This window comes from Amphiprion ocellaris, chromosome 11 (genome assembly GCF_022539595.1).
Source record: "Amphiprion ocellaris isolate individual 3 ecotype Okinawa chromosome 11, ASM2253959v1, whole genome shotgun sequence".
Lineage (NCBI taxonomy): Eukaryota > Metazoa > Chordata > Actinopteri > Pomacentridae > Amphiprion > Amphiprion ocellaris.
Genome location: NC_072776.1, coordinates 9,456,869 through 9,482,082, shown reverse-complemented (window position 1 = coordinate 9,482,082; position 25,214 = coordinate 9,456,869). Strand labels below are relative to the sequence as shown.

General features: G+C 39.2%; 1 protein-coding gene across 7 annotated transcripts in view; it reads left to right on the top strand.

The window, feature by feature from the left end:
- myo3b (myosin IIIB) overlaps nt 1–25,214 on the top strand; it is a 74,525-nt gene that overhangs the window by 16,284 nt on the left and 33,027 nt on the right. For 5 of the 7 annotated variants that reach the window (XM_055015121.1, XM_035955492.2, XM_023286368.3 and 2 more), the window contains 18 exons: nt 2,087–2,152; nt 5,419–5,574; nt 8,172–8,256; nt 8,365–8,481; nt 8,956–9,060; nt 9,351–9,434; nt 9,539–9,741; nt 9,814–9,912; nt 10,002–10,116; nt 10,196–10,322; nt 10,858–11,068; nt 11,870–12,017; nt 13,227–13,380; nt 13,538–13,626; nt 14,419–14,548; nt 21,308–21,387; nt 22,161–22,181; nt 23,374–23,451. In XM_055015121.1, the coding sequence (XP_054871096.1) occupies nt 2,087–2,152; nt 5,419–5,574; nt 8,172–8,256; nt 8,365–8,481; nt 8,956–9,060; nt 9,351–9,434; nt 9,539–9,741; nt 9,814–9,912; nt 10,002–10,116; nt 10,196–10,322; nt 10,858–11,068; nt 11,870–12,017; nt 13,227–13,380; nt 13,538–13,626; nt 14,419–14,548; nt 21,308–21,387; nt 22,161–22,181; nt 23,374–23,451 (2,068 nt within the window). The remainder of the gene's footprint in view (nt 1–2,086; nt 2,153–5,418; nt 5,575–8,171; nt 8,257–8,364; nt 8,482–8,955; nt 9,061–9,350; nt 9,435–9,538; nt 9,742–9,813; nt 9,913–10,001; nt 10,117–10,195; nt 10,323–10,857; nt 11,069–11,869; nt 12,018–13,226; nt 13,381–13,537; nt 13,627–14,418; nt 14,549–21,307; nt 21,388–22,160; nt 22,182–23,373; nt 23,452–25,214) is intronic. The other 2 variants (XM_035955494.2, XM_035955493.2) reach the window with 1 other exon arrangement.

Genomic DNA, 25,214 nt, shown 5'->3' with positions numbered 1-25,214 from the left:
AAGCAATAAATACATCAATGTTCTTCTAGTCATTGTAAATCTTAAATGTTGTTTTGGCAATGTTTCCTCACAAGGTTTGCTGAACGGCCAACAGGCTATATTTTGTTTGGCAAAGTACCAGATTTATATTTCTATAATGATAATGCTAATAATAATGATATGCGGTCCTCGCAATGTTTGTTTCAAGTGTTAAGTGTTTAGACATTTCCTGAAGACCAGCGCTGGTCAAATTCTACTTTTTACACTGTTTTTGTGTCTGTATGGGTTTTTTTTACATGCTTAATGACATATCTTGAGCAATATGAGCAGTCCGTGCTATGGCTGAACATTTCTGCTTTGAAACTGCAAATTACCAATGATTCAGATAGCGAAGGTTTCACACAGACAAACATAAGGAACCAGTCCTGTCAGCTTGCAGGGCAGAGCTTTCTGTATCATTTTTCATATTCAGATTTGGTTTCTTGTTTGGACATATAAAGCTAAGTTGCTGAAATTTTACAACTTTACATTTTTTTTAGTGTAGTTTTCTAGTATTTTACCAGAGTTGTAAGTGAGCTAGTGTGCTCGAGCTGCAGCAAGTGTTGGGTGGTAATGGAAGCAAAGACTTCTCAGATGTGCACTTTCTACAGTTAGCAACAGTGTGAAGTTACCTACAAGTGTTTTTAATAAAACAGAAAGGGATTAATTTCATGGTGGAGGAAAAAAAACAACTTATGAACATGGAACTTTGATACACAAATATGAGTTTTAAGGGGTTCATCAGTGACCACAGAGGAGCTAGTGGAACTAAGTGATGATGTGGAATTAAGTGCTACTTAATCTGAAAAATTGCTTCAATTAAAAAAAAAAAAGCGTTTTACATCATATGGGAAATAGTGGATATCAAATACCATATTCACACGCTGCCTTGACTTGATTTTTGTCTTTTTTATGTCTTTTTTATAGCTTAGTTACAGCTGTCAAGAGCTGTTGACACCTCTCTGATTTTGCCTCAATCCACAGTGAGGAATGCCTGACAGTACAAGCACTGCCTGGACCTAAATTTGAATAAGCCATTTGTGTTTACAATATGAGCCAGCATGCTCACAAATACTGAAAGGAAAAAAAAAAGGTCTGAACTTGCTAAGCACAATGTACGCACTTGACAGTGTTATCAGCAGTGTGCTGCTATATTGACTTTGTAATGTATAAGCAGTATGGTACAACATCAAGGCGAGAATGTGTCTTCAGGCTCATATTAGAGGTTGCATTGAGGCAGTCAGTTACTGGCTTTGATCTGCACTTTGGAAAGGATTGCCTGTCTGAATTCTTATCAAAGACTTGACTAACTTAGTGCTGCGGAAAATGACAGATTTTGTACCCTCACACATCCCCCAGTTGTATCAAAAAAAAGGATGGTAAATGTGTAGCTGTTTCAATGTGAAGCTGCACATACTACTAGTTTGTCATAATCTAAATAAAACAGTTTCAATTTTACATTCAGATTTCGCCTTTTACTCTTGAGATTTCATATCCTACTTGTCAGAGGCTTTGCAGAACAACATGCGTGAGCTAATTAACACGGTTAATAAATGCAGGTGTGTCACTGTTTGCCTGACAGTGACAAAATGCTCAGCCTCCAGCTGTCAGACTGACAGCTCCTTGTGAAGATGACTGTACTCAGGTCCTGTCCAGCCTTGGCTCCTCACACGGACCTGCTTCCTGTCATCGTGCGCACTTGAAAAGTGTTAGCCTCATTATAGATGGCCTCCGTAAATGCTGCTGACAGAGGTATAACTAGCTCCCATAACTTTTGGCTCCCAATGGCAGATGCTTGCTGCCAGACAGTGGAGGGGCAGTTATCATTTGTCACTTCTTCTGTGGCTGCCAAAGACCTGGACCCCGACCAGCTCCTCCTCGGACCGAAAACTCTCACAGGAGTCTGATGGTCACAGTCTGCCTGCCAGCTATCATTTGTCAAATAGCTCAGGAGACACACTCGAAGTCTGTCCAATTTACAGCTATGGCCATGTAGTTTGAATGCCTTTGATGAAGTCTGTCTTTCGCATATATTTGCTGAATTTTGTTCGCTGTGATTTTGTTTCAGAAATCCCTCGCCCACATTACGAAATCCAGAGCAGTGGTGCAGGAGTTTCAGCTATTTCATCAGCCAGTAAGTGTCCTCTAACTTGAACCTGTCAAGGTTTGTCCTATTTCAGACTTAGGACTTCGTGGAAAAGCAATTATTTTCTAGAATGGGTTGTGAGAGCACACTGTAGACAGAAACATTTTCCAAAAAGAGCCCAAAAAGGTTTTGGCAGGAACCCTGCAGCAACCACATATTAGAAATCATTGAAACTTTTGGTTCATCCACTTAAATAACTTATTTATTTTTTAAACAAATGGCAACTGATTTAGAAATGTATGATGTGAACAGGAGCTCAAACAAAGCTCTTTGACCACATTCACTAAAGCTAGGTTTGAAGAAAAAAAGAGGCAGCATTTGGTGAACATCTTGCCTTCTGTTCAGAATAATGGAAATATTCTGCTTTGGGCTTTGTGTGGCAGCCAGTGGTATAAGAAATATAGCAGGGACAGACAGAAGAATGGATTCCACTAAATACAACATTAAATCCATAACAGGACAACAATCAAAAACAGATGTCAACCCAGAAACAGACTGAAGCTATTGGAGTGGCTTCCACAGTCCAGTCAGTTCAAGCATCATTGAGAATATGTGTGTATGTCTCTGAACTTGAAGTGATCTACAAAGTGGGTGGAAAGTCATGAATCTATAATATAGGAACTCTTACCTGGCCACAAAAAATATTTGCAAGGTGTGGTATCTCTTAAAGGAAGGGCTTGTTAAGTTGCAGTCTTGTAGGGTGTCCATACTTTTGCACACATAACAATTACTGTTTATTTTTTTTTTAGTCAACTTTTCACAAATCTGTGAATGTCACAAATGTAACATTTTAGGAAAAGCTATTTTTTAAGAATGTATTTACTTCTGTTCACTTAAAAATATGCCCAATTATTGTTTTTAACTGTCTTCTGCTTATGTCTTGGGCAGGATATTCACAATACATTTTGTTTCAAAAATGGCAGGAAAAAGATATTTTAAAATGAACTGTCAGTGCCCCCGGGACACAACAACAATGAACCTCCAATATGACTTGAAATACAAAAATTTAAGGGCAAATACACAGAAATGTACAACCTATAAATCATTTAATGCTTCTATTTACAGTATTAAAATAGATTATTTTGTCCTCGTATGTACATATTGTATGGTATTATTGGTAACATGTTAGTGCTTATTTACAGAAAATGTGTGATGACATTATCACACGATTGTACAGGATCTAGTTCAGACTATTCTTAAAATGACATATCTTCTACATACACAATCATGATGAAAAATACGAAATAAGAAAGAAATAAGTTGGAGCAACAGCCCTTTTCATCATAAATACCAATGCACAGTGTAATAGGAGTTAAATGTACTAAATCTATTGGCAAGACATTTGAATCTGTGGCTGCAAGAACCCTGTAGTAACTCTGGATGTTCATGCTTTCATAATACAGCCCTCAGGATAGTGAATGTTCCCGTTACTGTCTTGGTATTATTATGAGCACCTAAAAATTACGCAACATTTTTTTTAAATGTAGCATTTGTTCCATCTAAAATTCCAAAACATATATGCCGTTAAAGGTGCTTTAATCAGATTAAAGTGAACATCAGTGATAGTACATTATCAGCAGGCAGGAATGTGCATGTAAACATGGAGGGAGGTGAAATTGATATTTTATTACCAGATTCTATCAACCCTCTTGTCTTTCTGTTCATTGACTTTCATTTGTGTAAATCTGCCACAGAGGAACAAACTAATTCACCTGAGTTATCAGTTCTATCTGAGGCCCAGATAACTTATCATTTCCTCCACTGTGCAAAGCTAATAATGTCAGGGGTGGCTTGTAATGGGTGCTCAGAATATACAACCTTAATATCTACTGCAGAGAGGTGCGTGAGCCCGAGCCATAATGAGAAAATAAAAGTCAATTTCTTTGGAGAATTATTTGTGTAGGCATGGTTTCTGGCTAACATTTATGTTAGCATTGGTTGAAGAGGAGTAATTGAAAAAAACAAACAGACCATCTGCCTTGAAGGTCTGCTCGCTTTGTTTGTGTCACTTTATTATTGATTGGCCATGATAGAGGTGAGGCATATTTTCCCTTAAACCAACCCATTGCCATAATATTAGATTTTGTACTTTTTATAGTGTCGTTGTAGTGGATTTCATTGGATAGTTTTTGGATTGCAGCTCTGTAATCTGGGTTAATGGATTGTCTGATATCATATCAAAGTTAATCTCCTCAAACAAAGCCCACCAGAGTTCAATGTGGGGAGGCTGGACAATGTTATCAAGCTTTGCAGGCTGTTTGTGAAGCCTTTTCAGCCCTGTCAGGCCTGTATGTTTGTGTGTGTAGGGGAAACTAGAGTGGGGTGGGGGGCTGGTGGGGGTTGTGATAATAAATCCATCACCAGTGTCTGCACTTGGGCAGCCAGAGAGCTGACTTCTGTGACAGAGTGGGCCGCCGTTCAGCATCCCGGCAGCACAGCCCTGCTAATAGCAGCAACCTCTGCTTAATGTCCTGACGCTAATGAATTCATGGAATTAACTTTCTGAGCTGAACAAACTGATAAAAGTAACAGAATTTCAGTGTAGATTAGGTGGTAGGAATTAGATTAGTGTTTTTCTCCTATCTTGTCTGCCTGCAATTGTTGGTGTTGTAGTGTTAACGCACGCACTGAGAATGTTTAAGTCTTTAAGCCAAACGAGGGAATGAACGGTACAAACGTGAATAGTTGATCGATGCATCACTGAACTCAGATAGCGATTTCAGGCTTTCTACTTTCATAGGTTTTATCTGACAATATATCAAAACTGTCAGAAGTGAAAGCCAAATGTGTTCTCCTATTTTTTCAGGTGTGTGGTGTTCAAGAGTCAATATTAGAAAAGCGTTTGTATCAGCAGTAAACTGACATCAGCATCTGAAGTGTAGCTGCAGGCCGGTATCACACAGTGACATCACCTGCTGGCAAACACTGCAGATCACTGATAGGGCTTACTGCTGTGCCGTAGCAGGGCTTGTTTGGACTCGGGGCCATGGTGATAGTGACCATGTGGTGCTGAGACAGAGAGCGACAGATTAGTGACCCCAACTTAAAAACACTTGCAAGGAGCTCCCCGCTGGTGTGAGTGTCATTCAGAGCTAATCCAGACAAATCGGCCTACCACAATGTTCAGGTGATTGCAGTGAGCTGTCTTATTCACTCTGATTTAACAGTTGGTTAATGGTATTTCATCTCTCTGACTTTTTTCTTTACTGACTGTTATTTTTGAGCTAACTGTGATATTTGTGTTGTTGTGTCAGGTGTCTGATAAAGGATTTTGAGGCACGGCCATCTGTGACCCACCTTCTGGAGCACCCCTTCATCAAGCAGGCCCATGGCAAAGATGTGGCACTCCGTCAGCAGTTAGCTGCGCTGATCCAAGAGCAGCAAGAAATAGGCTGCAAAACCAAAACCAAGTAAGTCACTTGAAATGTATTTCTAAAATTGCCCTTGTGGAAGTCATAGCATTGTCTAATGACAAAAATAGTGTCTCTGTTTCAACTGATAGGCATTGATTGAGTGCTCATATTTTTTCTGTCCAGTAGGGGGCAGGGTCTCATCTTCTTAGACTCCAGCATAGAAATGAAGATGAGACCCAGTAATGGACATTACAGTGTGTGATTAAAGAGAAGTTAGGGGAGTGTGACTAATTCAGCAGGAATGATTGTGCTGACTAACCTTAGATTAATAAATCCCATTTAGGCCAGTGGATGTGCCAACCATCTGACGTAGTACAGAGGACTTCTCTACCCAGTTATATCAGTGATGGAATGATGGAATAATTATATTTATAGATTTACTCCTGAAAATAGGTGACATCTTTTATCTGGCTTTAAATGAGGTAATTAGGGTTATTTTCTTTCCAGATTACACTGGAAGCTGCTATAAAAGTTCCTTGTATTTTTTATAAGTAGGTGAATGTGCTGTGTGTGCGTGCGTGCGTGCGTGCAGACAGATTTAATGAAAGTTAAATCTGTATTATGAATACTTCGCCTAGATGCTCTCGTGGCAGCAAATGACAGGGCAGAAAGTCTCCTGTTTACTGGAGAAATACTGACTTTGGCAATGCTTAATCTTCATTATAAAGGAGTTTGCTGAACCTGCCCTTGACTGAGAGTCTTGATGTCGTGCCAGCTCTGTTTACTCCCAAGAGTGTGCAGAGTCGGTGCCTGAGCCTGATCCCGAATTCCTGTCCACAGTGAAAGTGGATAATGGGATTAGGAGCTTGTAGGGCGAGAACTGGGCTCGCCTGGTTTAGTCTCTCATGCCACAGATCAGCAAACAATGACTCCAGATAAGAATAAAGACATAGGGAACTTAAAAGTAGCTGCCGTAGGTGGAATAGTGTGATTTACTTCAAAGCAGGAGAGAGTTAGACGCTAGAGGTCTCAAGTCCTTCTCTAAAGGGACATGATGACGAGGATTCACTTTATAGGGACCACATACTGAGCATATTTCTGTGCTGTTGCATTTACACTATATTCAGAATACAAAATGAATACAAAAGGAGAGGAGAAAATAATTCGTAACCTGAAACTTGAATATTTTTATTCCTGTGATTGATTATTTATCACAATAGAATATAGATACATCCTGCGAATAGGCTATGATGAGATATATTATTATTGCTGTTTTGAGGATTTAAAAGTAACTGTAAGTGTTTTTGATGCTTTTTTACAAGCTTGAGCCTCATGAAAAGGCCAAAGCTAAGAATATGTGTTTCTGTCTTTCACTATGTTCTGACTTACCTGCTCTGTGGGAATCAGCTCCAAGCCATGTCATTCATACATAAAGCTTAAAAAGAAAATCTTTATAAAAATGAGTTTGACAAGCATTAAAACAGGTTGTGCCATACAAACTAGCTGGTTTATACGTACAGATTACTTGTTACTTGATCCCTAGACCCAGTTACTGCCAGGTGTAAGTGTTGCATTTCTAAACAAGCTAAATGTCAAAACTGATTTTGTCTTATTTTGTTACGAGCTGTTTAGAGTGAGGATCAAAGAAATAAGATGAAATATAGTCGACATATCTGAGCTGAGACTTAAATAATACTTGATTAACTTATTTAATATTAATGTAAAAAAAAAGTTAATTTACATCAAATTGCAAATTTTATGCATCTAACATTAAATGTGTTAATTTAGAATAACCTGTACATTGACAAACTAAAGTAACACCTGCATTTACAAAGGATTGTTAGTTCAATGTATGAGTATACTCTCTGAAGGTGTTATTTTTGGCATGTAGGCTGATATTTGTGATGCTTTAGTGACTTCCTATTTAAATTAGATTTGGTAGCTTTTGATTTTTTTAATATCTCCCCCGCAATTCCTGCTAGAGTCTTTATTAATGCAACTTGGTTTAGTAAAGAACTAGTTTGGACAGTTAGTACTTACTAATTTAAAGAGGCCTTTATATGCATGCATGGTGAATAGTTGTGGCAGCAGGAGAGTACGTAGAATTGACTCAAAATAAAACACAGTCACCATGTTTACCAGATAGACTGACACCCAGAAGAAGCCATAGCTAAACAGAATTGATATGATTGCTTATTTTGTCTGTTTTAGTGTTTAAATATATAATTAAATATTTAAAAACCTTATCTTTTAGAATTAATAGAAGTGTCTGATTGTGCACCATACGTTGCAGTCTATTATGCATATCTCTATGTATGTACATCTAGGCACCTAAAGTAATTTTCTCTTGCAGACACAGCTCTATTTTATTCTGTTTCTCACACTCTATTTTGTCTCCTGAGATTTCCGTAGAGCCAGCTGGCTGTGTGTTGACCCCTGCCCACTGGGGCTCATTGGAGAGTGATAGGTCAAATCACAGATGAAGTGCAATCACAGCCTGTGATAATGGGAGATGTGTCCCCTGGGAGAGCTTAAAGGGCTTCACACAAACCTTGGAAATGATTGGGTCTTACATTCAGCCAGTCAACTAGTTTCTCATTTGGTGGTCACTTTACAGCTTTAAGAGGCATTATCATGTCCTTGACTTCATACAGGCACGAGCGGATCAATACTCGTAAAACCCTCATAATACAGAGCTGTCCTGATGATGATCTGGTAAACCTGGAGTTCTTAGATGAGGTAAGATTTAATGTGTTTTTCCCATCATTTATCGATCGGCCCACGGTACACTGTTCTTGATTCTGTGTGTGTGTTTTTTGGGGGATTTTTTTTTGTCCTTTTCCACAGGAGACAATAATCTGCCATCTCCAAAAGAGGTATGATGAGCTGCAGGTGTACACTTATGTTGGTGACATCCTCATTGCTCTCAATCCTTTCCAGAATCTCAGCATCTACTCTCCCCAGGTGAGTCCCTCAAATTTTTTTTAGTGGTTTCTCAGTCACAATGGAAATGATAAATGAGTGCCCATCAGTCATGCCACTGGTTCTGCCTTAGCGCATGCTGTATGTGTAGGGCTTGGTTTTTTTCTGTACCACTCAGTGATTTAATCAATATTGATTTTAATATATATATAAAATATTTCAATAATAGCCTCTTCAGCATAAAAATGGTTTACCCCTTTGTGTTCAACAGCAGCTCCTATGTAGAGTCGGCAGTTTTTCACTTTTCTTTCCTTCACTGGATATCAAATATTGGATACTACGAGATATCGCATACTGTGAATTGTCCTCACTGCAAAATATTCTGTAAACTGCAGTGAATGTTGTTTTTTATAGCAGAGAGCACCAAATCTAGAAATCATAAATTTAGGATGAAAGTGTCTAATTTTCCCCTTTGATAACTAAACCTTTAACCTATGTGCTTGTGTCTGCTCTTAGTTCTCCAAGCTGTACCACGGCGTGAAGAGAGCTGACAACCCTCCACACATCTTTGCTACAGCAGATGCAGCCTACCAAGGCATGGTGACATTCTGCAAAGACCAGGTATTCTGCAAGGGAAAACCTACGTTGTGGTAGTAAAACCTATTAACTGATTATGAAAATCTTTAAGACAAAATGTGTTTTTAAAATGTTGTGGATATTCCTGTTATATTTGTTTACATTTAGCTCTTTTTCCTGTCGAGGTTGAATCAATTTTTGGACAATAGCGAAGCAGCCAGGTCTCTTTTGAAAATGAGGAGTTAATCAAGACATTCACTTGTTAAATAATAGAAAATTGCATGTAATAGAGTATCCATATTTCTTCATTAATGATTTGTTTCCTTTTGTTTTAGTGTATCATCATCAGTGGGGAGAGCGGTGCAGGGAAAACAGAAAGTGCTCATTTGATTGTTCAACATCTTACCTTTTTGGGAAAGGTAACATTGTGGTCATTTTCTTTGTTAAATTTGTTGATACCAGTGCTGTCTATGTCATAAACTCTATACTGGAGTTTATCAAAGAAATATGTTACTTTTCTAAGGCAAACAATCGGAGCCTCCGTGAGAAGATCTTGCAGGTCAACCCTCTTGTTGAGGCCTTTGGAAACGCTTGCACAGCCATCAATGACAACTCCAGCCGCTTCGGGAAGTACCTGGAGATGAAGTTCACACCGACTGGAGCAGTCATTGGGGCCAAGATATCAGAGTACCTCCTGGAGAAGTCAAGGGTCATCAAACAGGCTGTGTAAGTGGCCCTCTCACTTGGTGTCACTGAAGTCGCATCCTTGTCATTCTACTGACTACTGTTTTCTTTCAGGGGGGAAAAAAACTTCCACATATTTTATTACATATATGCCGGCCTTTACCACCAAAACAAGCTGAAGGCTTATAGGCTGCCAGAGGGGACGCCTCCCAGGTTTGTGCTGTAGCTTGACTTTGACCTGTTCATATTTCTCCCTTCCCATCATGGAAACTGCCATTAACGTTTATAATGTGTGCCTGCAGGTACATTGACAGTGAAAATTGCAAAGTGATGCAAGACATTGTCTCAGGAAAACTGTATAAGGAGCAGTTTGATGCAATTCAGGAGTGCTTCCGAAATATTGGCTTTACAGAGGAGGTACTGAACACTCACATCAGACGTTTGGTCACAGATCCTTTGAGTGCCATAATAACTGTATTTTTCATTTCTTTTTTAGGAGGTCAACTCTGTTTACAGAATTCTCTCAGCCATTTTGAACACTGGCAATATTGAATTTGCTGCCATCACATCCCAACATCAGACTGATAAAAGTGAAGTGCCTAACTCAGAGGCCTTGGAGAGTGGTGAGATACTATATGTTAGGCAACGTGTGTTGTAATAGCAAGTCTCCTTTTAATCAAACAAACAGGTGGGTTTAATTGTCTCCTTGCAGAGTAAGCACATTGTTATATGATTTAGTTGGGATTTAAAAATGAATATATTATTATTGCTTAAGCGATCATTGTCTAGATGCAGGATTTGTATGACCTGAGAGAAAGGCTCTGTTGTATGGCACATTCTACCTATATATTGTGAAGCTGGAGAGAGATATGTTCAGTAATTTGTGCTGTGTAGTTAAATAGTTTATTTTAGTTTATTTGTGTGCATTACACCAAAGTCAATCATATGTTGTTACCAAGGTAATGGGTTGAAAAAAATTCTATAAGCAGATTAAATAATATTTTTTCCAAATGCACAAAACCCCTTTACACTTTCATAAAAATGTGCAGAAGCGTAAACATCTACAGTGAGAGAATGTTGAGGCTTATTTTTAGGCTAATTATGAGATGAGACGAGCTCTTGATTATCAAGCTGATTGACTCTCATCTTTTTTCTCAGCTGCATCTCTGCTGAGCATCGGCCCTGAGGAGCTCCAGGAGGCGCTGACCTCTCAGTGTGTGGTCACGAGGGGCGAAACCATCATCCGCACCAACACCGTGGACAAGGCCGCCGACGTCCGAGACGCCATGTCCAAGGCCTTGTACGGACGCCTCTTTAGCTGGATAGTCAACCGCATCAACTCGCTGCTGCAGCCTGACATGAATATTTGGTGAGCGTGTGCTAGTGATGAAGATCTGTGTGGACGTCCACTGTTTCTCTCTCTTCGTCGTTTGTCTTGGGTGATCACGGAGAGTTTCTGCAAAGCTCTGATGACCTTTATGGAAGTCTGTGGAGGTAGATGCAAACATGCAGAGGAGAATATCAATGGGCAAGCACGAGACAAGCAAAAGGAGAGCAAAAAAAAGTTTTAATAAATTTTTGATACAGAGTTGCGTGCAGAGAAAATAATGTTCAGATGATTAAAAAGACTTCAGAGAGACTGCAAAGGGGCTTTTCATTGATCCAAAAGAATTCCTTCATAAATATGAGCGTTGACTGTCAAGGAGTCATCTTTCAGAGATGCACAGAAGCCAGAGTTCCTGTCTGCATTCCAGTCATCTTTGCTGTTTCCTTATTGCCATTAATAACCCGGTAGCACAGGCTAAAGGTGACCTCTACATACAGTGGGTAATGACTGATCATGAAAGTAGCAGCTCCAAGCTCTGAATATAAAATGCAGGATGTTAAGTCTTCATGCTGTGTTGGAGAAGCCTGTATTGTTTGTGCAGATATTGAAAATGACTTGAGGTTAAATCAATAGAGACTGAAATAAAACCACTTAAGTAGCTCAGATTTTTTGAAAGCCGATGTTTATGATTTCTCATCAGACTAGGCCATCCAGGCCAGACTCCGTATTTGGGTTGAACTTGGATTATCATTAAAGTTTTATCAATTAATATGGCTGCTGGGAATTTGCTTGTTCCATTACATAGAAGAATAAGTTTGTTTGTCCCCCTTTTCTCCTTTGAAGTGCCGCAGAGAGCTGCATGAATGTGGGAATCCTGGACATCTTTGGATTTGAAAACTTCAAGAAGAACTCGTTTGAACAATTGTGCATCAACATTGCAAATGAGCAGATCCAGTTTTATTTCAACCAGCACATATTTGCCCTCGAACAGGTGAGTTATTCATAGGAGAAAGTTATTAATAATCTGTGCTAATGTATTTTTGTGTAAGATACTGCCGTAATGTGTTTATGATAAAAGCATCCACCAAATAACACAAAATTTGTTGAGCTAAACAGATTCCCTTTAAAACACTATTATGGAAATCTGTCATTTTAATAATATTGGTGTGTTTACACATCCATCAGGGCAGAGATGTTCTTGATGTGATCCCTTTGCTTGTAGTCGGGCTGTGATAAGTAACGTATTGTTTATGCTGTTGTGCACCACCAAATGACTCTCTTAATTGATTTAATGAAGCTGTTTACCCTGAACTGTGAGAAGTCTTTATTTTCCTTGATGGAAATGAATAGACATTAATCAAGTACCATTTTGCCATAATGCCTTTTAGTTTGCAACAGTCCTTTTAAGGGAATTACAAGACAAGGCAGTGCAATTTTATTGATATAGAACATTTTATCACAAGTCATCTCAGCCCGCTTTACTTCAAACTGCATTCCTCATCACATACGCAGAAGAATAGGCTAAGAAAATTACAAACTAGCTCATCTATTGAGGCCAGATTCCACTCAGCACAAGAACTGATAATGGCCTCTGTTCATTCATTTACATTTTTAGCTCTCTCCAGGACCAGAACTGTTGAAGATATATTTACCCTTTTCATATTAATTACTGCAGTGATCATTGGAAATAAGGCCTTAAGCTTGTGGAAAACTTTCTCCCCTGATGTAGGGCTGGTGCTCAGTGGAAAAGGGATTTTTATTTGGTGTGGATGTCTTCAGTCTTGCTGTACACAGAAACTGATTATTCTGAGTTAATGACTTAAACATGAGGATGGTTTAGATTCATTGGTTCCACTTTATTAGTAAAATATATATTTAAAACAACTTTTTGATCTGAAATTAAATAGATGCAATAATGTAATATGACTCTGGGTTATTTGCACATCGAAATAAATTATGAATAAGTAAGTGGCTCTATTTGTTATTTTGGTGCTGTTCTGTTTTATGCATTCAGTAAAGGACTATAATGCTGTAAACTTCAGCCATAGACACACACAGCCAGCTGCAACTGTTTGGTTTTGTTGATTAGAAACTCTTTTCCCTCCACACATGCACAAATCATATTTAGCCCAGATTGTTTAATTGGGTCATTTAGAGAAACCATTAACTAGATTATTCTACATTCGCTTGTTCTAATTAGATGGAATACCAGAGCGAAGGAGTGGATGCCAGCCTGGTGGAGTACGAGGACAACAGGCCCATCCTGGACATGTTCCTGCAGAAACCCATGGGTCTGCTGTCCTTGCTGGATGAAGAGAGTCGATTCCCTCAAGCCACTGACCAGACCCTAGTGGGTAAGACCAGAACTACACCTGAAGCATGCTCAGACATCAAACATAAAAGTCATGAAAAATGAATATTGTGACAAATGACTGTACCAGCAGCTCAAGTCGTGCATAAAACATCTTTTCATTTCCCTGTTTTTATTTCTTTTCTTTGTGTTATTTGCAGATAAATTTGAGGACAACTTGCGCTGCAAATATTTTTGGATACCTAAACGTGTGGAACTTTGTTTTGGAATTCAGCATTATGCTGGAAAGGTATCAGTAACTACTTCAATCTGTGCTTGAAATGACCTCTTTTTTTTTTTGTCTGTGGGTGTGAAGAGAAAGTACATTTAACAGCTTATTGACATTAGTTCATGCTTTTAAAACACTAGTCACTTGGTCAGTGGAAAAAGGTTCAACTTTAATTACACCTTACTGAATAATTACATTATTTGAAAAGTGTCTACATAAGCCTAATTAGTGTTCAATAGATAATGTGTACAAGTGTATTTAAATTTGATTTAACTTGCGAATATGCAAGATTCAACCGGGCAATAATTACTTGTCAGGGACAATGAAATCATGTAGTGTTGTTCAAATTAATGATTTCAAGAAAATTTTAATTAACAGCTCACAGGATTAGTTTTTACATGTGTGATCTAATTTTGCAGTACAAAGGCCTTTCTTACAGCACAGCAACAGACTTGTTTAAGAAAAACACAGATGTTCCTGGTAATGTTAACAATCACTTAGTAGCGTGTTCCAGTAAGCTCTGACAGTTTGACAGAAACAGCACACACAATACCAAGAGGTGGAATTGAAGCAGCTAAATGGTATTCAGCCATGAGTATTGTCAGATATATTGCCTGTGCTTTACCTGTTGGCATGTTAAAATGTGAAGAGGCCATATAAAATAAATCTTAGTTTTATTCTTTGAATATCTGAAAATGTTGACTGATATCAGAAAACTGTAATACTAATTTGAGCCACATCAGCAGCTAGTATAATTCATAAGTGACTCCCTGAGATGTAAACACACTGTTTGTGTGTGTTTCTACTCCACAGGTAATGTACGATGTGAACGGATTTTTGGAGAAAAACAGAGACACTCTACCTGCAGACATCGTTGTGGTGTTGAGAACATCAGAGAACAAACTTTTGCAGCAGCTGTTTTCCAGCCCTTTAACTAAAACAGGTATGAGATGATACAATTTACATTTTCATTTAACAGACGCTTTTATCCAAAGCGGCATATATCTGAGAGTAAGTACACAACGAGATGGGTAGGCGGCGCAACACTAAGGATCTTGCCTAAAGGTCCTCACTGGATAACTGCACCCTGACTGGGAGCCATCGACCTCCCCTGCTACAGTCAGGGGTGTTGGTCCCTGAGCTATCCAGCTACTATCATACAGTCCCCAATGCAAAATACAGCAGATGGGAAAATCTCAGCCTCTAACAGGAACATTATTCCATCTCTAAGCACAACAAAAAAAAGTAAGTTTCCTTTGAGACAAACTATTGTTAACAATTCCGGTACTGTATTACTCAGTGAATTGTGCTGCTCCCATAAATGTTCAGGTAAGTGGGTTTCTTAAAGACGCGGCTTGCAGGCATCTACTGGTCCCCCTTCATTTCAAGCCTCTGTGTGCCGTGCTCGGATAAATCTGCAGTCTCCATTATCGCTTGAGAGGCTCAGCTCTCTGCACGGCGCTCTGTTTTTATTTTCACTAAGCTGTCCCTCTTGGTTTCCCACTGCTGAATGCTATCTACAGATTGTGGGTGCAGTGGGATATTTTTATGATAAGGTTTCTAAATACCCAGGGGATGAAGAAACAGTATTTAGAGAACACAAAAGCAACTCTTCCCACCTCTTTTCTGTTGGTTAAATGAAGGTAGAGTAATGTGCTTGTCATTAGCCCTGGCTGAGGCCTCTTGGTCACTTGACTTAACTGAAACGCTAATAGATGTCTTAAATTATCAGATTCCCACTTCCTACTTTATTTCAGCTAAGCCACATTATGTGATTCTCTTCCTTTTTAGGGACCTGTAAATGCCTGCTTTCACTCCCAGTGGCATTAAAATGAGCTTCAATTCACAGAAGACACCTTAACTGAGACTCCTGTAGAAATCTGTGTGATGTGTCTGTAAACTTCATTTGCAGGTTGTGCACAAGGGAGCCTTCAGCCACTTCCTTTCTGCAATTACCGGCTTCAGAGGAGTACACTCTATAAAAACAAATTCAGTGAACACTTAATTTCAGTGCACAAAGGCACTGAATAGAAAATAAGATGTGCTATAATGTTTACTGCTGCTGACATAGTGTCAGTTAGGTCTAAAAGCTTCTTTATTTTCTTTTGCTCCGCAGTATTTTTGTCTGTCCTGCCATTCAGACCGGTTGATCAAGTTAATGCTTTGATTTGTCGGAGAATAAACTGTTACTCCGTTGTGCCTTTTGAACCTTTTATATTCTGAAAGGGTTTACAAAAGCAGTCAGTATATATATTCTTTTACATGTTCATTTAGTGGTAGCATATCTGCAGTATGCTCACAGTCAACTCATTTCTTTGGAGTTGGAGGTCCAATTTTCTTACTGCAATTTGTGAGACTGCAGATCATCTTATTAGATAAAAGCTATGAAACACTCCACTCCAGCTTATCATTCTGGAAAAGATGGAGCACTGTTTAAAGTGAGATACAGTACAGCATGAGAAAATTATAAATCTATTCTTCAGGGTAAAATTTGTGGGGGGATTTAATTTGCATTTTACTTCACATTATAGATTCACTGTTATCTGTGAAATTACCATTATCTGGTGGGATCTGATGGAAATCTGTTTTACACCAGGGTGGCTTCACACTCTGGGTCGTTTCCTCAGCGTGTCACCACTAGGGGACACCCTCGTAGACCTGCAGCTTTGGTGGAAGTAAAATAGTGGATCTGGGATGTCAAACTACACACACACACACACACACACACACACACACACACACACACACTTGCACCGGGTGGTAATGTTTCTGCTGGCCCACATGTCAAACTGCAGTGACACAGAAAAAGAAGTAATCTAACCCAGATAATATTCCTTTACTTAATGTTTTGTTTAAAGAGTAAACCAAGCACACGGTGCACATTGTTATATTTTGGAGAATATCTGCTTTTTTCACAGCCCAGAATGTGATGGTCCGAGCATCGATGCAGTTCATGTTTGGAGAGCAGTAGGGAAGTAGAAAGGCCTCGGAAAGTAAAAAGGTCCCAGGCGATGAATAGCGAGGCCACTTGAGCCCTGCAGAATGCGGGTCCTTGAGGCTTGGACATGTGGTGGTGTTTTGTCAGAGGAAATGGGATGTATTTGCATGGACAAATTCCTCAGAGCCAGGGCCTTTCCCAGATCAGGGGGATCACAGTGTTTGAATTGGCTGGGCTCAGTAGGGCCTACCAGGGCCTGGGCAGCCTGCGGTCACAGTAAATGTGTGTGTGTGTGTGTGTGTGTGTGTGTGTGTGTGTGTGTGTGTGTGTGTGTGTGTGTGTGTGTGTGTGTGTGTGTGTGTGTGTAGCCTCAGGGCTGCCTGGCCCTGCTGATTGTAGCACAGAACATCTGCACACTGCAAATCTAGACTGCCAGTTCTTTGTCAAAGCACACTGAAAATGGAGCGATTGTGAATCGATGCGTCTCTCTGTAAAAGTTAAAAAATTAACAGATAAATTTCTTGTGTTTTTCCTTTTTTTATTGCAATGCCTCATAAATCTGTAAGGGTGTTAAACACTTTAAAAGGTCTGCCATAGTCGGTTGAAAAATAAGTGGTGTGAGCGAGACCTGCATCGATGTAATTTGCTGCCATTTTGAATTATTAGTAAGCAAGCCGGCGTTCGAAAAATTCTTGTGATTAAACTTAAGCAGTGGCAAAATGTATGTATATAAAGTCAGATTTACTGTTGCGTGTATGTATGGAGGGAAAGAGATTTAAACCTCACACATAGTATTTTACATTTTACCGTTGGCGCTTTGGAAAATGTTATCAGGCTCAAAATTCCTCTCTTGGATTGTAGGTATTAATATATTTTAGCGTTTGTGACAATCAGTGTTTTCTTCTTAAAGCCGTAAAAACAGACAACTATGGCTTTAGTCTGTATATTTGACAGCGGTGGAAAATAACTAAGCATATTAACTTAAGCACTTCTACTTTGCAGGAGTATTTTCATTTTACGATACTGTATATTTCTATTTTATAACATTTTAGAAGTATGCACTGTACTTTTTACTTTACTGGATGTGTCTGACACTTATATGTATAACTAGTTAATTTGCAGTTGTAACAGTACACAGAGGTTTAGGTTTTATGATATAATGCACCACCTAACAGCAGATATGTCTACAACCTCAGGTCTTACATTTGTCTGCAAAAATATTTCTGGCATGTAGAGTTACTTACATTTTTACAGCCACAATAGTGTCAGCTAATGAAACAAGTTCGTACCATAATATTCCTCTGTGAAATTAAGGTTAATAAGTTCAAGACCATCATGTGTGTCAAACAATTTACATATTTGCTTTACATCTTCACATGAAGCCACCGTTGCAGTTCTCCCATCCTCTGCATCTCCCTCCGTCCGTCTCCCTTCATGTGAGGAGATCCTCCTGTGTGGAAATGACAGGCTTCTCCCAGCGATGTGGCACATTTGGCTCTTTGTTCTCTCCCAGTCGAAGCCTTTTTCATCCCAGTGGACAGATGCCACAGTCTTTCAGTAGACTTCCACACACTGTGGCTACCAGGAGAGACACTCACCAAGTAATACTTTTGTTCAATTTCTTCCCAAATCATGGTATTGGAGAATGTTTTGAGTCAGCAGTGGGATTTTTGACGGCCCCGCACATCAATAGCAGGAAGCCGGTTCTCCTAAGTCACATGGTACAACATCCTTTGATAAATGCAACACTGTGTTGTGTCACTAAAAGCCAATTACACCATGCTTTTTATGATTGATCTGCTTTGACAGTAGTGGATGGCATTTAAATCAACAGCCCCCGGAGCCATCTCTAGGCATAAACGGTGGTGGTTATGGAGGGTGGGGAGGGTAGCGGGGGTTATGGGTGCTTTAATCTAATTTGCTTGGTTGCTGAGTTGAGTTTCTAGATCACATGTTTTCAAAAAGAGAGCGGGAGAGCGGCGGAGATATCCAGCAAGCCTCTGCTCACTCAGCTCGAGAAGGCTGCTCTCTCTTACAACTTTGATTGTCCCCTGTGTCGACAGCTCGATCCACAGCTTCTGAAGTACAAGGCGCACACTGGCACTCATAAAAGCATGTAGGGAGGTGTCATATTGAACGCGGGATTGCTTTTTAATCCCAAGCACATTGACTATTCTTGTCAATAGAACCCCAATACAACTGCCAGCTTGAGCTTTTTTTTTCCTACAGGATTCTTGCTGGGCTTAATTTTCAAAGTGAACGCACAGATGCCAGGGAAGGGTTTTTTTCCCCCTCTTTCTGCCCCCCTCCCTACACGCCACTCTGCCTCTCTCTCTGTTTGTCCTGGAAGTCCATGCCAAGAGCAACATGCGTGAAGCAGAAACGATCAGTAGGGAGCTCCTCCACCTGTTTCTCAAGACTGAATGACCTGATGGGAAATATTCCCCTCACCTGCTCTGCTCTTTTAATTATTAACCTTATATATTACAACTTCTTTTCTTCATTTTCTTTGTGTCGTTTGAGAGCACTGACAGAAGTAAATACTGTCTCCAGCTCTAACTAAAAACAGATGTGGCCTTTTCTTTGACTGAATCCCCTGTCAAAGAACAAATCTTCCTTTTTCTTGTTCGTCTCTGTGTTTGAATAATTACTATCCACATCATTAGACTCGTTCCCTGCTCTATCTAAATTAGGCGGTCTTCTTTTAGGCTGGACATCACAGGTGTTCCCTTGGTTTCATGTCTCAGGAGGCAGAAATCTTTGAGGATACTGACTATTAACCCGTGCTCTAATCATCTAGTCAGGAGGGGATATGAAACCCGCCAGAAGAATGAATTAATACGACCCGCCAAGGAATACACGAAGAAAGCAGCGAGTGTCCATTTGCAAGGCTTAGGTACAACTGTCATAGTTTCTCTCATCGTGGCGCAGCCCCTTCATCTCCTCTTGATGGTGTCATGGAAGTGAGAGGCGTGAAAGCACAGTGACACTCCACGAGCCCGTTCCACTCGCAGCCGCTAATTCATCATGACAAATGTGCTCAGATGATCTGGCCCAGCAGCACTAATGGGGAGAGGAGAGAGCACACTTCATTTGCACAAGACCCACTCCAATTAATCCATCCAGCTTTACTCTGGGCTAATTGGAGCAGGGCCCTCCCTGCCTGTGTGCTGGTAATATACCCGACACAGTTTAACAGCCCCTGTTCTCAAAGATCATACTTTTTTGTGTATTTTTTTTGTGTAGATTGTGCCGAAGGGCCGTCAGGGGTTGTAAAATCTGTTCCCAGTATCCTAAACACAAGGCCTTCTCAAAAGCATGTGTTCATAATGAGCAATTAACTGCTTACATTTCCATCTTATCATATTTTACATTTTCCTTTCTTCTATTTTTAGGTTCTAATTCTGAACCTGTGGTTACTTTTCTAAACACATTTTAAATAAATATAAAAGTGCATATTTTAATATGACAGTGTCTAGAATTTAGTATGTTTGCCAAATGTAAAAAAAAAATGTGTTGATAGCTGAATAAATGAGTAGATAAATAAATAAAAATTAGCAGATAACTGTCAAATGCTAAAAGCAGCATCACTACTAGCTTAAAAGAGTCTTTTGAAGTGCTCTCACATCATATGTTTTGGGTTGTTTTGACTACAGCAGCATGTGTGTGTACATATTTGTGAGTGTGTTAGTCCGTGCATGTTCATGTCTGTGTTTTTGTCCCATGAGACACCACATTGCTTTTGCTCAGTGAGAAACCCTTGGCACAAATAGGACATTCTTTGTCTAAAGTTAGAAGTGGTCTGGCTGTTAATTAATCCATCATAAATTGATTTTGATCTCACCAGTGTTTGATTGAAGCCACTAATACACATTTGATCGTGCAAAGTCCTGTGAGAAAGGCAGCCGCTGATCCAGTGTTTAAGTTTTTGGCTCGCTGTCAGACGCTGTCCCTAACAACTGACGTGAGTCTTGAAATTATATTGCAGACGTCGACTGCATATTTGCATTTTCGAAGTTCGTCTGTGTGCGGTAGAAAATCTAGAACAATTGTTGGCCTGTCACTTCAGCTTTATCTTAAAAAACTTACAAAGGTTTTCCTCCTTGCCATACACGGCTGCTTGGGTAATGCTGCCTCCTGTGTCTGCAGACGTATTTTTCTAAAGGTGTGTGTGGCACATCTGTGCAGCTATTGTTTATTCATGGAGTAAACCCTTTGAAATGTGTTAAGATACTTCCCACTCATTATAAAAATCCTGCCACCCATGGATTAGGACTTTGATGTCACCAATCCTGCTTCAAAGGCTTCTTTCACTGCTATTAATCACAGTTTAGCCTCTGAAGATATAGCCAGAGAAAACATTTGGACATCTTGTGCAGAAACTTTGAAATGTTCAGACTGTCTTGCATATGCTATGTTCATATCCTTTCCACTGTGTGTGGGGCTGTTGGACTGCTGTGCACGCAGCTGCACTCTTGAGTCCATGGGATTCAGCTCAGATTTAGGCTTGTTCTGAACCGTCTTTTATACTGTGCTGCTGTATGAACACTAACATAATAGTGCCATGTTCACTTTGTTTTCCTTTTTTATTGAATATGGAAAAAGAGACCCTCAAAGTGTTTACAGCAACTTAGTGTTTAATAGTTCACCCTCAATAATCATTTGCTTTCTCTATTACATAAGGCAGTTCAACCCTTCTCTAAGCCTTAAATTGTGATATTAGAAAGTCTAAATGCCTTCTGGCTTTGGTTTTGCATTCAACAGGAAACCTTGCGACATCCAGGGCTCGGGTCACTGCTGCTTCCAGATCTCTGCCACCGCAGCTCGGATCAGGACGAACCAAGGTGAGGCCTCCGCTCCTGTAGCACAAGTCATCACATGCAAGACCATAATGTTTTTTATTTGTTGCTCACAGGCATTGCACCATAAGAAACCCAGTAAAAAACCTGTGCTGTGAAGCATAGCCACATTAATTGACTACCCTGTTATGTTTGCTGTGTTGCTTGTGGTGGTGCAGCATCGCCATCTGGCATTTTGTGTCTACAACATAAAAGTAGTTTGTCAGACTTACTTACGATTGTTGTTTTGTTGTTAACGGGTAGTAAAGAATTGTAAATTTCAGCTTTATATTTGTAGATTCTCCAAAATCAGCTCAAGTGGCAGCACCAACATTAGGTTATGAATATTTGATAATAATTCTTTATGTATAACTTCTCAATTTGCACAGAATATTCTGTATTGATTATGTTCCTTCTAAGGTTGTGGCATTGCTAGTTTGTATACTTTTTATGGTGTCGTACACAACTTCAATCTGTTTTAGCAGTGCTGTATTAGTCGCCAAAAAGATTTCTGAATAGCACTGACTCTCTACTTCCTTCCTTCTGGACACTTTAACTTTGTTTTTATTTTAGTGTCTATTTTACTTAAAGGAACAGCATTTAGTGAAATGATAATGTATGAAAATATTCATCCACTGTTAAAATATTGTTACTTGACCTGTTAAATCACATTTACAGTAGAAACCCTTTGACGGTGAATTTCAGCTTCTGTACTTCTTGTCTATCCACCTCTCTCTTCCTTTATTTCCATGTTATTCGTCGACATGTGCTGTACTCAGTCTCCCAAATACCTATTGAAGGTAAGACTTCTGTAAAAAACGGTGAAACTTTCTGAATTCTAAATGTTCCACTCCTGAATCAAAGACCAGCTCCAAATGTCAAACAGTTCTGGAGAAACGTGATTCACTGAAATCAACTGAACATTAATGTAATCCAAAATTAGAACTTCAAGCTGTGTTTCACTAACTTGAATTGTGTGCAGCTTCACACTTCTAACATCAATCACAGTCTGGCTTTGGAAAATGTAAATGATCTCTTTTGAACTATTTTTTCTCACAGCAACAATTCTGCGTCATTAATGTAAACAAATACTTCGTGATGTGTCTTTTAGAATATAGAATTAGTTCATATGATGCACAAACACAGATCGACATTTGGGGAAAATAACACTGGAGCAACAGTTCTACTTTGAACTTCTACTAAGAATCTACTCAGTTATTCTCCAACAAGAAAAGACGTCTTAATAACAACTCAGAGTGACTGGTGTTAATATGTATGCCGTCATGTTCTCAATCAGAGTTGGAGAAAAGTTGACAGAAACTGACACTTATAAAAAGTTAACAGCACAGCCAGATTAAAGAGTTGTGGTTGTTAAAATACTGGAAGTGAGTTTCCGATAGCCGTTTGTGCTTCTGTATGATCTGCTTTCAGAATAGCAAATTGTCAGAGCGTCTCATTCCTCTGTTCATGTAACTCAGGGTACGTTTGACGTACCTTTCTTTCTCTGTGCAAGGATGAAGTATTAAGATATGCACTTTGCTACGTAGACTTACCATAAAATATCTATTGCATCATTAATTTTGATGAAGCCGTGAACTGCGAAGGCCATTAGAAAGCTTATATTGTGTCCTCATTAATCCGTCGTCATCAGGATGGCTGTCTGCTTGGTGACGGCTAGTCTCATTACTCAGAATGCTCTGCAATTTTCCTGTGCCCCACAGCAGTGCAGAATTATTCTCTAGATTGTTAGCTTTAAGTGTTTATGGGGCTATGTTATACAGACGGCACAGTTAGTACAGCTGTGTATTCCCAACTGGCCCATTTAGAGGAAGGAGACCTGCTGCAATAACACCTTTATGTCTGCAGAGCCCTCTGAGGACGTCATGTTGCAAATAAACTCATTTGGATGTGCTGCATTTTACAGTGATGTTTCTGGCCTGTGTCTGGCCTGTTCATCGATGCGGCGTGTTCACTGTAAATGTTTGTGTTCAGGTGGACACGATGGAAATGATGCGTCACCCAGAAGAAACCACCAACATGAGGAGACAGACGGTGGCCTCCTACTTCCGTGTAGGTGTTTCCATTTTTTTACAAGCAAAAAAAATTAAAGCTGCGTTGACACAAGCAAACTGTCGTAGTTTTTTTTAGAAATAACTGCTTCTTTTACTAAGCCTAATTTTTAATCTCTGTTTTCCGATATGTAAACAATTTATTTAGTAGTTAATACAAATTTGATTCAGTAAAACCATATTTTTATTTAATTTAAAGGAAAGGAAAAGAAAATGTTTAAAATACATTTAATTAATTTCAAAAGCTCAACCATAAACTGTCTGAAAGCAGCTGAAACCCACAATCAAAATTGCACAACCAATGGAAACAACAGAAATCATATTTACCATATTAAACATTCCTCTAGGAATTTGTTAAACTGGTATTTTAAGTTTTCATTCAAATATCATGAATGATACGACCCGCATTTTCTGCGTTTTTATATCAACACCTCTTTCACTCGTTGCATTTCCAGAAATGCAAGCGCTTCCTGATAGTATAAGTTTGATGAATTCTAGTTTGCTCTCTTTTCCATATTAATTAATTAATAAAGCACCTTTCTGCATTTTATCCTGTTAATCTGACTGCAACCGAACGTGTCTCTCATGTCTGAATGTGCACCCTGGTCACTTTTTTGTAAAGTCCTACTGGCAATCTTATGAGGTCGGCAGCAACATTTCCGTATCACTTTCAACACAGCACAGCTCCGTTCTGCAACGTCACATTAACAGCTCAACATGCACAAGCAATAGTACTTTGATTTGTGCAGTGTTTAGTTTGTTATTCCAGCTGTTTTTAGGACTAAATCCTCTGAGTTTATCAAATATTTGCAGCATTAGACAGCAGCAGGATCCATTTGAGTGTCTCCAATGTCAGAGAGCTGCGTGGATTTACAAATGGAACAACAACAGTAACGTCATCAGTTAGTTATGATTACAAATTATCCCCTACATGGAAACGGGTTGAATCCACAGCTTTCAGGTTCGCTGTTATAGCAAAAATAAACCGAGCTGTTAGTTATTTAGACAATTTAATAAGCTGCCATTGCTTCTAATTTACTCCTCTGTTTGTTAATGTGGTATTATGCATTATACATCACTTGATGTTTTATCCGTTGTCGCTTGAATGATAAATACTGCATCTGTACCACAGCTCTCTGTCACTGTTGTGGGTATGTCTGAATGAACTTGTGAGGAACATTAACGGAAAATGTCTGAATGACAGCTGTCACTTAAATGGATTGATGAAGCCAGCAGTGTTTCAGATCTCATGTCCAGAAAGGACTTAAAACTATTGCTAAAGAGACAGGGTTTTTCTTCAGGTGTTGGTGGAAAACAAAATGGAGTTAAGCAGAGGGTCGATGTGGCCCAAATGTGTATTGGCCATATGTTGATGTTGTTCTATATCTGCTGGGTGTTTGCGAGTAAGTGACTGTTAGCTAACAAGTCTGCCACATCTTTTTAAGATTATAAAATATTGTGTTTACAGATTGCTGTGCTACTTTCAACTGGATAAAAATTTGTGAATGTAGCTGTAATCTCTTTTATTCTTGCTTTATGATTTTTTAGCATTACCACAATTAGTATGGCAAAATAGTGCAAAAAACAGCACAATTCTATTGCAATTTTTATTTATATCCTCAGGTAATTCTGTTTTTTATGTCCGTTATGAGAATCCTGTTGGGGCTGATTAATACTGTCAATTCATATCCAGCTTGTTCTCTGACAGACAGCCTGAATAAGTTGGATGCTCTTTGAAGTACAAATTCAAATGTCTGAATTTAC